This window comes from Malaclemys terrapin, chromosome 16 (genome assembly GCF_027887155.1).
Source record: "Malaclemys terrapin pileata isolate rMalTer1 chromosome 16, rMalTer1.hap1, whole genome shotgun sequence".
NCBI classification, from domain to species: Eukaryota; Metazoa; Chordata; order Testudines; family Emydidae; genus Malaclemys; species Malaclemys terrapin.
In genome coordinates, this window is record NC_071520.1 from 13,631,113 (window position 1) to 13,646,823 (window position 15,711).

Sequence of the window (15,711 nt, forward strand, 5' to 3'; positions counted from 1 at the left end):
ACCCGCTCAAGGCGAGGCGCAAGCGGGGGCCTGTACCTCTCCCCATGGCAAGCAGTCCCTAGGTGTCTTCTGTCCCTCCCACAACCCAGTGTGGTAGCCATGCTCCGGCTCTGCCTGTGCAAGTGAATGGGGCACCGGCCACGCCCTCCCTCTCCTTCCCCAGCACGGGGCGGAGGTAGCTGGGTGGCTGAGATTGGAAAGGGGCTGGGAGGCTCCCAGCACCTTCAGCAGCCGCCCCACCCGGTCGTGGCTCACAGTGCCCCACTTTTAACTTTTACGTGCCCCTAAGCACGTGCCTAATTGGAAATCCGGCCCCGCTTCCTGCTTTCCACCATGGTGAATGAAATTCACTTTGGTGGTTATTCTGTTGTGAAAAATCTTGCCCAGGAGGAAAGATCAGAAATGGGGGTCGATGCTGGAAAAGTACCGATTAGGAAATCTCCTTACCTGCAGGGAGAGAGTCATTGTGAGGAGTGCTAACACGAAAATCATTAGTACATATCCTCCACACAACAGCATCCTCCTGCCAAATCGCTCAATAAGGGAGCTCTGGAAAACACAACATCACAAATATGGTTAATTCCAACTCCAAATGAACTGATTACTTCTCATGCTCCTAACATTCTTCTCAGAAGTCTTATTCAGTTAATACAAACAGATGAGACTCTCTAAACATCAGATGAATTTTATTGATATTTCAGTTTATCACTTGTACTGGGGACTGTACCTTTAGACCAGAAAGATTAATTTATACAGTATGGTTGGACTGATTCTGCTTTACTTCAGCATCTCCTATTGACTTATTCAGAAATATTTTTCTACTTGAGTATTTCTTCCTTAAAACCATGGCCAAGAGGTATATTTTACTTTAATCGTTGTACATCAGTCTTGATTCCTGGATATCTAGAGAGAATCCATTTTTAGGCAAGAATGCAGTGTGTGTGGACATGAGCTATATATATCTGTCCTACTTACAGGAATAATTATTGTATTGTGTCGTGAGAAAAGGTCATAAGTCAACACATAGGATTGAACTACCTGAGGCTTACCCCAGAAATGAAGGCAGAAAGTAGGTGTTCTTGAAGGGCTTATACGTCCCAGAGCCTCCACTGCAATTCCTTAAAAATTGAGGGGATAAAATAGTTCATGGACTTTAGTCTCCTTCATTGTGGGAGCTGGTAACTTTTTCTGTCTCTGAATAGGGAAAGTGTACAGCCAATTGACAGCCATTCCCTACAGGTGATAACATCTTTTTACCCAGAATGACAGTGATCGGACATGCACCAGCTTCTTGGCAAATTACATAAATTTCTTTGTTATGTGCAGATCTGTGTCAAACTGTACAATTTTGTATCAATCCAAAAATTCACATGGCTTCACGTAATCCACTATTTTGCCCTTTACAGGCCATTGAACCTGTGCCCTTTTCTCTTCCGATCTATTCACAAAGCAGTTATCTGTACAAAATCACGATTGGTTAAAGCAGGATGTGAAACTTATTTCACAGAGTAAAAACGAGGACAAAGACATTCAGCAAGACAAAGTTAATTGGGGAGAAGGGCTGCCTTTCTCAGCTTCATGTGACTTAGAAGTAGGAGGAAATTTCTTGGTTAGTTTACACAAAGGAGTGATTCTCTCCCCCTAGCTCCCCTCTGCCAAAGCCACACATTAAAAAAAATTGCTCTCTCTAAACACTTTCCTTTCTTCCTACAAACTCCAGTTTGGTGAGACTTACACACACTATAGATGATAGGCATTCACACATCCCAATTCCTAGTGATACGTACGGGATGAGATCTTCTTCAAACTTGGCTGTACGGAACACTTCAAAAGAGTAGAAATAGATCTGAAAAAGGCAGAGAGAAAATAGTGTAAACAATCATCTTGGAGGCATGCTGTGAAACTCCTCAGATGTGAGGCAGAAATCGGACAAAAATTATTCTAATATAAAGCAAATTTACTAATGGGTGGGCTGTCTGCAAACACAGAGGCAGTTCATTGATAAAGCATTTTGGTGCCATCTAGTTCTCACTGTACGTGTGATAGCATGTCACAAGCTCCTTGTACAAGTGAAGTTCTGTCTGCTCTATCCATTCCTATCTCTACAACCACAGCTTTCTAGCTTCGCACACTGATAATTCAAAATTATGCACATCATGTCTCTCTTGCTGCTTTTGGAGGATTACATATTCTTAGATCTTCATGTACCTGAATGAAAAGCTTCATCCTTGTCTCAGTTTTCAGATTCTAGCCTTCAGTACCTCTGACCTCACCAGCAGACTCCAACCTATGGACTCTAGGGGGAATGGGACAGCAGTGTTTTGACATAGAATGTGGTGCAACAATGGTGTGTCTTTGTCCATCATCTTTATTGGTGGAGACTGACCCTAGAATTGGGCATTGAATACCTCCCCCCAATATTTGTTAGCTTGTTAGCAATTCTGGAGAGGATCCCTCACATCTGAGTGAGTGGCCTATGTGGCTCTTTGGTGGAGCTGGTAAACTTGCTAATGCATTCAGGATTCCATACTAGAAAAGTCAGAGCAGAATTGTAATGGCAACAACTAGGGACCCCCATTGATCAGGAAGAAGAGGACCAAGATTCTCAGATTTTAAGGCCAGAAGGGACTATTATGATCATCTAGTCTGACTTCCTGCATAACATGTGTCATAGAATATAATAGTGTAACAAATAACTAGGCTTTTTTTTAATGCTACCTAACAATGACTCTGAGTCTTTACACAGGGAAAACACTCAACTGCATTGACGCCACTAAGCTGCAAGGTGGTCATGATGGTGACCAAAATGTACAATTGCCAGCGCAAGGATCGTTCTTTAAATAGTTCCAGGACACGCAAGGTTTTGGTGCTTTTCATTGCAGCCTTTTCCTGCAATATGTCATTAATCTCTGCTTGATGATCTCCTTCACCCCAGAGCTGCTTAATGGCTGTGCAGGAGGAAAAACGAAATAGTTTAATCTATCAGCTCATCTCCATCACTGTGTATTAATAAATCCTTTTATTCTGTCTGAATCACAGAGATTTAATTAGTCTCCTGTCCTTAGCTGATTTCACCACATCATGATTTGGTATATGCTGTCGGGGCAATGTGTGGAAGTCTACTCTTGTGCTTGTTCTATAGATAGCTAGAAGAGTTTTGTCTTCGGGGCTGTCAGTATGTCATCTCACACTAATATTGAGTTGACTTAAATGTAACAATTTTAAAATTTTTATTTAATAAAAATGAACATTAAGAGCACAGTTTTATTCAGGTAGTGGGAGACTTGGGTTCTACTCTCCTTGCTTACAATGGCTAACACTCCAACAAATTAGATGATTTACTGAAATGAGCGGAGTAAGTACTTTACCTTTCATGAAGGCATCCTCATTACCCTTCTGTATCAGAAGGTAGGATGGGGAATCAGGGAAGAATGGGAGCATAATCAGTTGAATCAGTGCCGTGAGTCCAGTAGAAGCCAACAACAATGGCCACAACAATTCATTTCCTAAGAGCTCCCTAGAGAGTACATGTAAAAGTGCAGTCATGGTCAAACCATTACATTAACATTCAATAGCTTTTTCTGACTGATAAGCAGAGAGACAGCAAATGGGCCAAATTCCAGTGGTGAGTGCATTGCAGCAGGGTAACTGAGTCAACAGTCTGGAAAATTTTGTGAAACTCAGCAGCACTTTGGAAAACTTTCTAATGATAATCATTAGGTCTCACAATGAACTTTAGGAAGTTTGAGATTGTGATGCTAATTTTGAACGGAATAACTTTCTAATATGCTGTGCATCTCAAATGTGATCCCATGTGCTAGATCTCAACAAGATATTTCAAATAAACCTCAGGAAGTTTTAAGGTAAGCCAACTGGTAGCAAGGCTATAGAGGGAAAAAATGTCAGATTATGGTTAATTACTTGTATTTTTCTGTGTACAATGTCTTAAACATGGAAATCTCAGATTTGGTCAAATACTGTCTACTGGCTTAAGATAAAACATTTAATTGTGAAAATGAGAGGCGTTATTGAGGATTTTAGAGGGTGGCTTTTCTTTAAAGACTTAAGACCAGCTTCTGCTGCTGCATAGAAAGGTGGTAGATGATTTTGTTTTACCTTAGTCCAAAAATCTGCCCTGAGACTTTTCCTAGTGTCAGAAAAACAGACAGAGTGGCGTTTGAAAATCCACGCAGCTTCTTGGGTGAAATTTCTGCTACGTACTGAGGATGTATAGTGAGAGAGAAACCTTGGACAGGAAAGAAGAGAGATGCCCATTAAATTGAGGAAAATATTAACTGTCTCATCCCATGCTCTTCCCACTATTCATTTCCACTCCCTGCACCTTTGATCAGCTGTTATGTTTCAGTGTCTTTTGTGACATGCCAAGTATACTTGGTGGGTAATATAAAATAATTCTAAAAGAATAATAATAATGAAAGGAGACTGTACTGGGACAGCAAGGGACTCCCTTTTGATGTATACAGAGGTCATACCTGCACCAATGCCATAGAGGAAGCGCCCAATCAGAATCATCTCAAAGGACTTGGCCATCTTGCAGAAGGCCATGAAAAGTGCAGCTACTAGCATGATCAGGTTAGTGACAATCTGACACTTCTTTCTGCAAAAACATAGAGAGAATGGTATGAAGTGAGTATCTCCTGTACTGTTTTTGATTAATGTATTTGCTGTTACTTATCCAACATACAAGCACGTAACTTCTTAAATATGTTAACTGTAAGTATGGTACAGCAATTACTGTTCCTTTGTGGCATGGTTTAAATCAGTGATTCTCAAACTTTTTTGTACTGGTGACCCCTTTCACATAGCCAGCCTCCAAGTGCAACTCCCCCTTATAAATTAAAAACACTTTTTTTATATATTTAACACCATTATAAATGCTGGAGGCAAAGCGGGGTTTAGGGTGGAGGCTGACAGCTCGCGACCCCTCACATAATAACCTTACGACCCCCTGAGGGGTCCCGATCCCCAGTTTGAGAACCTCTGGTTTAAATGGATACCAAAACTCGATATTTCCAGGAGAAATTAAATGATTCTTCACTTTCAGAATTCAAGAACTTTTACTTTATGAATGTACCTTGGCAGCATGTGCATTTATAAATGCTTAGCATATGTCAGTATTTCTGTAGTATTTCTGTAGGATGGGAGTTCATGTGTAGTCATACTTGAACAACAGGTTGATCAAGAACAATATGTTGAAGGGTACAAGTATTGGGGTTGCCATTGGTGTATTGAAGTCACTAGAATTCATGGTGCAATATCCAAAATACCAGCTTGTTACCAGCAAAATACCAGAAACAATTTGACTTTATGGGAGCCAACTGTAGACATGACTTGTGGATCTGGCAGAAAAGATGTACCAAAGAGAGGCTTCAGTAAAGACTATGTTGTAAATTTTGGGCCTGATGACTGCAGTAGTAAGCGGTGACCATGGCATGTCACCTCAGTGCACCCTGATGTCTCAGACTTGAATCACATAGACTTTTGCATCTGGGTAACTAGTGGTTTCTGAAACACACTGGCTAGATTACTGTCCAGAGACGTTCAGCATTCTTGGAAAGGTCTCACAGATTCATCTGATTCAGATTATAACTCTGGATGCACTTGTGAAAAGGAGCCTGTGTGGAGTAGCTTTTCACTCAAAGTTGTTGGTATCTCCAAGGCCAGTTGCTACACATAACTGCTCTTGAGATGAATGTGATCTTGTATGCATTAGGAGCATACAGAAACCGTAAACCTAAAAGGTGGTTCTAATTCAGGCAGCTAGGCTACCAAGGTTTACATAAATAAGTGGAGAGGAGCAGGATCTTGCTTCTAGTATCAAGAGGCCTTCAAGTGTGGGATGAGGCAGTGTCCCACAAGAAACTTCTTGGTGGCACGTATCTGGCAGGAAAGAACAGTTGCAGTAGATCTGTTTTGCCAATTTCTCTGCAAATGAAATTATTGGTGTTACACACAAGATACTGAGAACACACCAGATTAGGGTGACCAGATAGTAAGTGTTAAAAATCGGGACAGAGGGTTGGGGTGTAATAGGAGCCTATATAAGAAAAAGACCCAAATATCAGGAATGTCCCTATAAAATCGGGACATCTGGTCACCCTACACCAGATGCATGAGGAATCCTTTCTCCATCTATGGTGGAGTTACTTTGGGACAGACTTTTAATAGAGGACATTACTAACAATGGAGCAGTCTCTTATACAGAACTATAGGTAAAGTTAACTTTCTTTTCTGTTCAGTTTCAGGTTTTCATTAGAATAGGTACTAATAATTCTTTAATACAACATTCACTCCAGAATGAATAAAAGTCAGATTCCCAAAGTGTAAACAAGCACTTTAATGTCTCAGGTTTACCCCTGAGTGTTTAAGCTACATCTCTCAAAAGTTGAATTCAGGCTGGTCCACGTGTGGAAATTGATTGTAACAGTTCCTGGGAAACCTGTGTTTGAATGAATATGCACGGCTTCTGTTTCTGGATTTGTGGATCTTAGAAATTCTGTACTGGAGACATATGTTATCTTGATGTGAGGAAATTGTGCCACATGTTACTTCCCCACAAGGCACTAGTGAATGGAGTGCTGGTAAGTGCATCTTCAGAAGGGACCACACTTCACTATCAGCATACTATTTAAATGCATTGAATGAAAGACTGGTTACCGCTTACACTGGGTGGCTATGATAGCAAATTAAAGCAATTTAATACAAGTATATATGGTCAGACTATGGAAAAAGAATAGCTGACTGGATGTGCTTTGCTAGTACATTTCCCCCCACATGCCTTGATTATCAAGATATTAAAAGAAATACTTACTTTCTGTATTTTGTAGTAAGGTAGCCACAGCATAGGCTCCCTAGCACTCCTCCTATACCATAAACAGACACAATGAAGGACCACAACAACATGATGGTCTCATGATGGAGGGGATAGCCATATCGCTCTATCCAGGTTTCATTGATAAACGTCCTAATGTGCTGAGAGAGAAAATGAGATTTTTAATTAATAGTAAATATGGACTTTCCTCATACTATTCTGTTACTGTGCTTCAACTTTGATCCATTGTTGTAGTTTTGAACCTCTTTTAAAAAGTAACCTTCACTGTCAAAGCAAATTAGCTAAAGTTATTTGCGTACTTTGCCAAATTTTCATCTAAACTTTTTGTAAGTTTAGATGTTCAAGACACTTTCAAAGTTAGAAATTGCACCTCGAGTTTATTTTCTTTATAATCCTTTCAAGGCTTTTTATGAAGCCATCTCTGAAATGTAGAAATTTCAGGAAGCCTTGGGAAACTCTGATGTAATAGACTGGCTTAGTATGGTTTATCATATCTCCTGGTTGGCTAGATCCAGCAACCAGAACAGTGTATTACAACGGAAGGAGCTTTCTTTTAGTTCAAGTATCAGAGCTATGTGCTTTTAGTAATGAAGGTCCAGCATTTAGTCTTTGATTTCTTTGTATATTTGGCCATTGTTTGTTGCTAAATGGGACTTGAACTGTTGTAGACCTTGCACTCAGGATGAGTTAGCTGTATTGCCAATCCCAACTATTGAAATATCATGAGCCAGCTCCCCCCAAATCATAAGATTGGTTTAAAAACCATGAGATTTGGAATATAATTTATGATTCTTTTTATTTTTGTTCTGGTTTTTGAGCCTTTAAGGCAGGAGGGCTAAACACTTCTTTTTAAATGGAAGCTGAAATTTTAATGTAATCACATGATTTCTGGAGCTACGGTTTTAAGAAAGATCAAGTCTCATGAGACTTGTGATAAAATCATGAGATATGGCAACACAGAGATCATGACGGACGTGGTCAGGTCTAATAGCAGGGAGCCAGGAGCCAAGCCGGGGTTAGAGCTGGAGTTGGGAGCCAGAAGGGCAGACACAGGGCTGGGAAGGGAGCAAAGCAGATAGAAGAGAGATTGCAGCTATGGGGAAGTGGATTGAGCAGCTGCCACAGCCCAGTGCTACTGCTGGGTTGAAGAGCTGTCCTGGCATCAGCCAATCAGGCTGATCTGGCCAGTTAGGGGATTTAGCTGAGGTTAGCTAGCTGATCCCAGGCCCACCTGGAGGCCGTCATTCCTGACACTGAGCTAGTGTAGTGCATGAAACATACTGCTGTAGGCATGTGATCATATTTCATGCTACAAGCTGGCCCCAGGGACTGTAACTGCCTACTTGTGTATGCAGTGGTGTTGTACAGTCTCAAAGCTTTAGTTGAAGTGGTATTCATTCCCCACTGATGACTGCAGTGTCTGTACACAGCCATGGTTGGTTAAACTTACAGATAAAGGATGGAATGCCAATCGATATTTTTCACCAGCAGAAACTCTTTTCTCTAATGCACGAGATTACTTTAGTTTTCTGACATTTCTGGGATACTAGCCTCATTTACGGCAGATTTTTTTCCTCATTCATACAGCTCACTCAAGTGCAATTAACACAGAAGAAAAATTGATACTCTTAATCTTTTTTTCACTTTTTAAAAAAGATGTAATTTTGTTTTGAAAAAGCATTTTACATATTCAAAAGTTTAGTCTCCTCACCCTGTAGTGCAAATTTCTGTGAATGAATGAAAACTACACAGCTTGCCCAACTTGCTGTTCAGTTGGAAGACACACTAGTTAAAATGTTACTTCTAGTGACAGAGTAGAAATCCGCTCTCTTAAAAAAAGCTAACTTCTCTACACAAGAAGCTATCACCGCTACTTTCTATTAGGAATCCTTCTCACAGTACTCTGGAATCAGTAATGAACCTGTTGCAGCACCTTTTTACTTGTGAAATGTTGAGATTGTTTCTGTTAGCACATTGGGAACAATAGGAAAAAGTCCCCTCAGCAGGCTCAAGGGAAGGCTTTTACTCTAGACACTTCATAATTCTAAGGAAAAAGTCTTTATCCTCTGAGACTTGATGAAGCTGACCAAATTATCTCTTTGTAAATTCACAACACAGATGCAGGTTTGTGGACTTGAGCTAGGAGGAAGTATACGTTTGTCAGAGCTATACCAAAAAAACACCTTTCATTTTAGTGATAATTGGGCCTCCTGCTGGTCTCCTGCTGACCTCCTAAATGAATATGGTTACTGAGTTTTGTTTCCAAAACAATTTTTTAAGCCCCCTTTAAAAGAGGATTTAAGTTTTTTACCTTTTAAGCAGAGACTGCAAAATTGTGCTTTAAGGTGTAGTGGCTTTACAGTAAGATCACCACATTTAATTTCACTTGTTACGTAAGGGAGAACTTAAACCCAAGTCTTTAAAGATAAAAGGCTTGCACACAAATTGATTGTACGAGGTAGTCCCCTGAAGCTTAGCCTATAATCACATAAATACCTCCCAACATTTTGGCAAATCATTTCTGAAATGTAGGAAAGTCATTTTGGGTGTCGCTTATTTTAGATTGCAAGAAAGAATATTCCTTATGCTATTGGGCTAACAATCTCTCTCTTTTTTTTCTTAAAGTACTGTCTGTTGGGTTTAAGGTGCTCTACCCGTATGATATTTACTTTTCATTATGGATCAAAATGGATATTTGAAGAAATGGCAATGGAGTTTGTTGAAACACTCAGCAAGTTTTGAGAGTATCCTTAGCCCAGACCCCTCTACCATGTGAACTCTCCCTCTGGGGAGTCTCTGCTTACCATGGAAGGGTAGTTAATCACAGAAATATGGAACCCAAATGGGAAACTTCCACCAATTCCCAGCACGAAGATCATTTGAAACAATCCCCGATACTGAATCTGAAAAGAGAAGGCAATGCTCCATCAGCTTGTCATAAATCTAGATTCCCTGATGGTCTTGCATCCTTGTCTGCCATACTCACCTCTTCACTCTGAAAGTATGTATTATTCACTACAGATACTTTCAGATATAAACATTCTTCCAAAAGCCCATAGTCCCATGCCAAAAGCAGAATAATTGGCCACAGGACCAGATTAAGGCTAAATCTTACCTAGTGCAAGGGAAATCATTGTATATTACAAAATTATCTACATATCTTTGCTTAGAAGTAAGGTAGCAGACATTAAATCAAATGTTGTCTGCGGCATGGCTGTCGCTATGTGGATCTGACTGCCGTTGTGACAAGCTGACAGGAAAAAGGGTGTCAGTCCAGGTAGGATGGAGTTCTAGTACCTTGAATCCGCAGTTTGTTTATGAACAGTAAACCGTAAGTGTTATCCCCTAAAGGCCTCTCCAAATCAAACTCCCTTGAAAGTAAAACAAGACTTTCTCTCTTCCAGGTGTAACATAAAGATTTACCCCTCAACTGTATTACAAACACAGAATTTAAAAACAACCAACCCTTCCCTGCTCCATCCACCCACGTTTCTGATCCAATCCAAACTTTAAATATGAGAATAGAAAGATACTTTCTCCTCTCATCATTAGTAGAGAGAATAAGAGGAAACAGCTATGTGCCATTACCAGAGCCAAATTCTTCTCTTCCTCTGAGCTCTACTGGCTCTAAAGCCCTTTGAGATGTGCTGGTGTTATCAGTGGCGATTGGTATCATCATTATTTTGTTCTTTTCTAGTCCTCTGTACTCCTGTTTTACCCTTGTAAATGGGCTCTACTTTGCCAGCCATTAGGGTCTAGTCCCTTCCTCCCTCTAAAGGGACCTGCCTGGTAGTACACACCTTTTCTCTGCACATTTTCATTTTGTTCCCCTTCTGCTGTTGTTTAACTCAAAACATTTTGGGATGTAGTTAGTAAGACATGCTATATAAAATGAGTCTTGTACTGTATTGCAAAGCATAGCCAGGCTTTTAACATTACAGGTTTATCTACAAATGTATTCCATACAAATAATTATGCATCAACATTTTCCATGGGGAACATATGTATATGTCCTGGCACAGAAGTGTTTCAAATGTTGAATCTATAGTTAGCCTAGTATACAGGGCTCTATTTAAACAAAAGCTGTTGATTCAATCTACATTGATCAGGCTGCCAAATATAGCATGAGCTTCTTAATTATTATTTAGCTTGAATATTCAAAGAATACAGCCCTAACTGGGAGTAATATTATCTGAAGCATATCGGTTTGTGCTATAAAATAAGGTCTAAATAGGCCATTTAAGAGATTACTATTGGTCCATAAAAGGGATTATCCCAAACAAATTTCACACAGCGAAAAAAGGATAAAAACAACTCCATCTGCTTTTCACTCCACTGTGTCATGGCACTTAGGCTGTTTCATGCCACTGCCACCTTATGCATGGTCAGTGGTAGGAGAATAAGGGGTCAGAGAAATCACTAGTTCAGCTTGTATGGCAGGAGGCTTATTTGCATGAGCTCAGTTTGTGACAGTGGAGTAATTGTTTTTCATTGTTAAGCAGGGGTTGGAGGTAGGTGACTTCTATGGCAGATTGCTCTTTCCTGTAAATTGAGCTTCTCACAATATGGCAGATAGTTTTTCTCTGACCTAACTCATGAAGATAACTGCTCACTGCCTTGGTCCAGCAACAGCAACTTTGCCATTCATCTTTTCACCTGCACTCCTAATCACTAACTGCTAAATGTAATATTAAAAAGTAATAACATAAAAATAGCTATTTCCGGGGTGCATAGCGGCAAGACTCAACATCTCTTAAGATCAGCCCCCAGACTAACCTCAGTGGCAGCCGTGGGTGCTTAGCACTGCACAGAGTGGTGGGAAATAAGTTACTGAATGAAGATCCTAGAGAGTAAACATCACATGAAAGACGGTGCTTATTTACTACAGTATTTCTGAAACATCCCTCTGAGCTGCATCTGTAGTAATTTTGAAATTACATTCTTTGTGGATGCTCAAAAGATGCTTCTGTAGATGCAATAAGTGTTTCAAATATGAGAAGATTGAACATTCCAAATCAAGGAATATGACTAGCTGAGCTTTTTGAAGTGCTCTGGTACATCAGATTTCATAATGTAGCCTAATTACCACATACTAATTGTCTGGGTCACATTGCTGCATTCTTTTGTCCTTGTTTCTATTGCCTTCTCATGTGCAGGATAACGACTAAAAGATTGTGCCATGTTTATCTTACTTGAAAGGTGAAATAGATTCAAATTTAATAAAGCTTAAAGTGTGTAATAACTGGGAACAGACTGCAATTGCACTAATAAAAAAACTTTAATATGTATAAATGGTGGTTGCCTTCCTCTTCAATCTTTCTCTTCCTTAAGATATAAGAATAATTGTAGAAGTGGGTATTTGTGTGTTCCGATCGATTCCCTCCACAACTCTGTGCCTTTCTTTCTCCCCACCCCCACTATGTCCAACAATCCAGATCCCTGTCAACGAGGCTTCAGGTCAGGATAAGATACTTAGATATGCTTTGGTAATGAAGTCATTTTGTCAATAGACGGGGAAATACACCCATGCACAACCTGCTAGACCTCTTTGTAAGAGACAAGGTAGGTGAGGTAATATCTTTTATTGGCACAATTTCGATTGGTTGAAGGTACAAATTTTCGAGCTATACAGAGCTCTTTTTCAGGTCTGGGAAAGGAAACAGACCTTCCCCAGACCTGAAGAAGAGCTCTCTGTAGCTTGAAAGCTTGTACCTTCTACCAACAGAAATAGTCCAATAAAAGATATTACTTCACCTACCTTGTCTCTCATATCCTGGGACCAACATGGCTCATCCACCACCACTGCAAACAGACCTGGCTGTGGCATACGATTCTGTTGACCACTAAACCCTCCCGTCCTGCTTCTGAGTGCCTGTTGGGCTGAATGGAAACATCCTGAAATGGTTTAGCTCTTAACTCACAGACCAAATCCAAAGGGATCATTGTGGGCAATTGTTTCACTACCTCCAGGACCCTCACATGCAGAGGATCCTACAATGCTTAATTCTTTCTCGTTGGTAGGAGTATGAACAGGAGTATGCAGATAACATTTGGCTTTACATCTCCTTCGTGTCAAACCTAACTTGCACCATCTTCCAGGTTCCTTATTGCCTAGCTGAGATCAGTACCTGGATGTACAGGAGCTGGCTGAAGCTGAACTCAGATGAGAATGTGGTGATGCTCCTCCCCCACACCCATCAAAGGCATCTGCCTCCGATTGTTACATTAGTCAGCGTTTAGATCCACAGTGGCAAAACCAGTCCACTTCTGTCTTGCCTGGCTAGAAAAATGTTTCTAATCCTATTTATTTGATTTAATTTATTTCTTCATATTTCTAAAAATAGAACTAGAGGCACCCATACAGTAATCTGGGCACTTACTTTGTAAACTAACAATCACAAAATCCATAAACAAAGGATTGCCGATAAATATATCAACCTCAGCCCACAAACTCCTCAGCAGTTCTAGAGGAAAGAGAAGAAATATGGCCTTTGTTCTATGCCTGAAAAGCTAACAAATCCGGTCTCTGGAGTGTGAGTTCCAAGACCAAGGATACTTCACAGAGCACACACCGCCACATGCTCCCTTATGTTTATATTGAAGGAGTGCCATCTGAAGCACCTTTGCTTATCTTAACTCTGGCATTGCGTACTGGGGAAAGAGGTGATTCTTCAACTAATCAGATCCTAGAGCATTAGGCATTTCATAGATTAAAACCAATACCTTGAATTCCACCTGGAAGTTTACTGGAATCTGATGAGATTAGAGAGCTCTCGTCTAAGTCTAATGTGCTCCCAACATGCAGCTCCTCTTAATAAAGAAGCGGTGGTACTCTGCAATAGCTTCAGCTTCTGAATGGTCCCAAGGTGTAGTCCTATCCAAATGCTATCAGATTTAGACCTGAGATTACAGTGATCTATGCATTTGTAATATCTAGGCTCCACTAGTGTAATGGTCTATAATCAGAAATGAAGCTCCCTGACTTAAGAAAGCTCCAGCTAATTCAAAACATAGCAGACTACCTCCTCAGCAACATAAGTTATTATCATGAGCCCTTCATGAGTGAGCTGGACTTCAGTGAGTTCATCAGCATGGATGTGGAGGAGGCAGCTGTGAGGGAGATGGCCAGCAAGGAGTGCATGTTGCCCAGAGGAATCAGTGGGCCGAGGCAGCCTAGTGCTCAGAAGAGGAGGATGGGGACCTGGACCCGGGGAGCTGTGTCATTGCTGCCGAGGCTCTGACTTGGCTGTCTGCTGCCATGAAGTGGTGCCAGGTCTATCACTGGGAGAGACTGCTGGAGACGGAGAGCACTGTGTGTGTAGATGATTGTTGTGGCCAAGGCCAGCCAGAGCAAGGTTCTCCGCTGCTCCAGCTACATGCCCAGCATGGGACTGTAGACCTTGGCTCCAGCTGTGCTGGGCTCAGCCCTGCTTTGACTCCTCCTATAGGGTAGGAGGGAGGGAAGGACAGTGGGTCCTGCTCCTGCAGTGCTTCCCTCTGATCCGCACCCCTCCCTTCCCCTCGCTTTGCCTGGCACAGGGCGGTGAGCTTCAGGCAGAAGGAACAGCATAACAAGGTGAGCTCAGTGCCAAAGGGGCTGCCCACAGTGTGGAGAGGGGAAGGGCAAGGGGTTGTCAAGGGCTTGGTCACTGGTGCTTATACTGTGTGTAGGTTAGACATGGTAGGGTCTGGGGAGAACATCGAGCAAGTGGTGTATGGACACAAGGGGTGGCGGCATAGATGAGAGGAGCAGAGATGGAAGGGGTGAGGACAGACAATGTGGTGTGGGGGAGAAAGGAGGCTTACAGTAGTCTGGGGACGGGTCTCTATTTTTTTTTAAATAAAAAACCCCACAAGTTATTAGGAATGCATCAACTCAATATGGTGCTTTCTTCACTGGCTCCCCATTGAATGCCCAATCTAGTTCAAACCCTCCCATGGAACTAGTCCTGACTATGTTAAAGGTAATTTCACCTAGTATGACCATGGTTTGCTACAGCAGCTGTGTTCCACTGGAACAAACAAACTGTTGACCAGTAGGGGGAGACTTGTACCTGTAGGAGTTAGAACCTTCACGAGAACCAAAGCAAGACCATTGGACTTGTTACTAGACCAAACAGGAGAGGCTTCTAACCTCATCACATTCATAGATAAACTGAAAACCCACCTCTTCACCCAAAACATTCCTGACTAAACCCTCCAATGATGGGGATTCCACAACCTCTCTCTGAAGCCTATTCCAGTACCTAACTATCCTCATAGTTAGATTTTCCTAATATCTAACCTAAATCTCCATTGCTGCAGATTAAGCCCGTTACTTCTGTTCCTACCTTCAGTGGATATGGAGAGCAATTGATCCACCATCCTCTTTACAACAGCGCTTAAAATATTTGAAGACTATCGGGGCCCCCACTCATTTGTCTTTTTCAAGATGCAAAGTACCCAGTTTTTTTAACCTTTCCTCAGAGGTTAGGCAGTCTAAATCTTTTATCATTTTTGTTCCTCTCCTCTGGATTACCTCCAGTTTGTTCACATCTTTCTTAGTGTGGCACCCAAAACAGGACACATTACTCCAGCTGAGGCTTCATCAGTTCTGAACAGTGTGCGACAGTTACCTCCTATGTCTTGTATACAATGCTCCTGTTAATACACTCCAGAATGATCTGAGCCTTTTTCACAACTGTGACATGTTAGTTCATACTCAGTTTGTGATCCACTATAAACCCCCAGATCCTCTTCTGCAGTACTACCACCTAGCCAGCGATTCCCCATTTTGGTTTTGTGCATTTGATTTTTCTTTCCTAGGTGTAGTACTTTGCACTTGTCTTTATTGAATTTCATCTGGTTGATTTCTAGTC

The 15,711-nt window shown here is 41.3% G+C and overlaps 1 protein-coding gene across 1 annotated transcript in view; it reads right to left on the reverse strand.

Annotated features, from left to right (window-relative positions):
• The window catches only part of LOC128824644 (solute carrier family 2, facilitated glucose transporter member 11-like), a 32,215-nt gene that overhangs the window by 15,792 nt on the left and 712 nt on the right, over positions 1 to 15,711 (reverse strand). Inside the window, exons 2-9 of the mRNA XM_054006379.1 lie at positions 9,658 to 9,756; positions 6,833 to 6,993; positions 4,494 to 4,618; positions 4,117 to 4,246; positions 3,369 to 3,517; positions 2,761 to 2,948; positions 1,736 to 1,846; positions 448 to 549 (exon numbers count right to left, since the gene is read on the reverse strand). Of these exons, the coding sequence (XP_053862354.1) occupies positions 448 to 549; positions 1,736 to 1,846; positions 2,761 to 2,948; positions 3,369 to 3,517; positions 4,117 to 4,246; positions 4,494 to 4,618; positions 6,833 to 6,993; positions 9,658 to 9,756 (1,065 nt within the window). The remainder of the gene's footprint in view (positions 1 to 447; positions 550 to 1,735; positions 1,847 to 2,760; positions 2,949 to 3,368; positions 3,518 to 4,116; positions 4,247 to 4,493; positions 4,619 to 6,832; positions 6,994 to 9,657; positions 9,757 to 15,711) is intronic.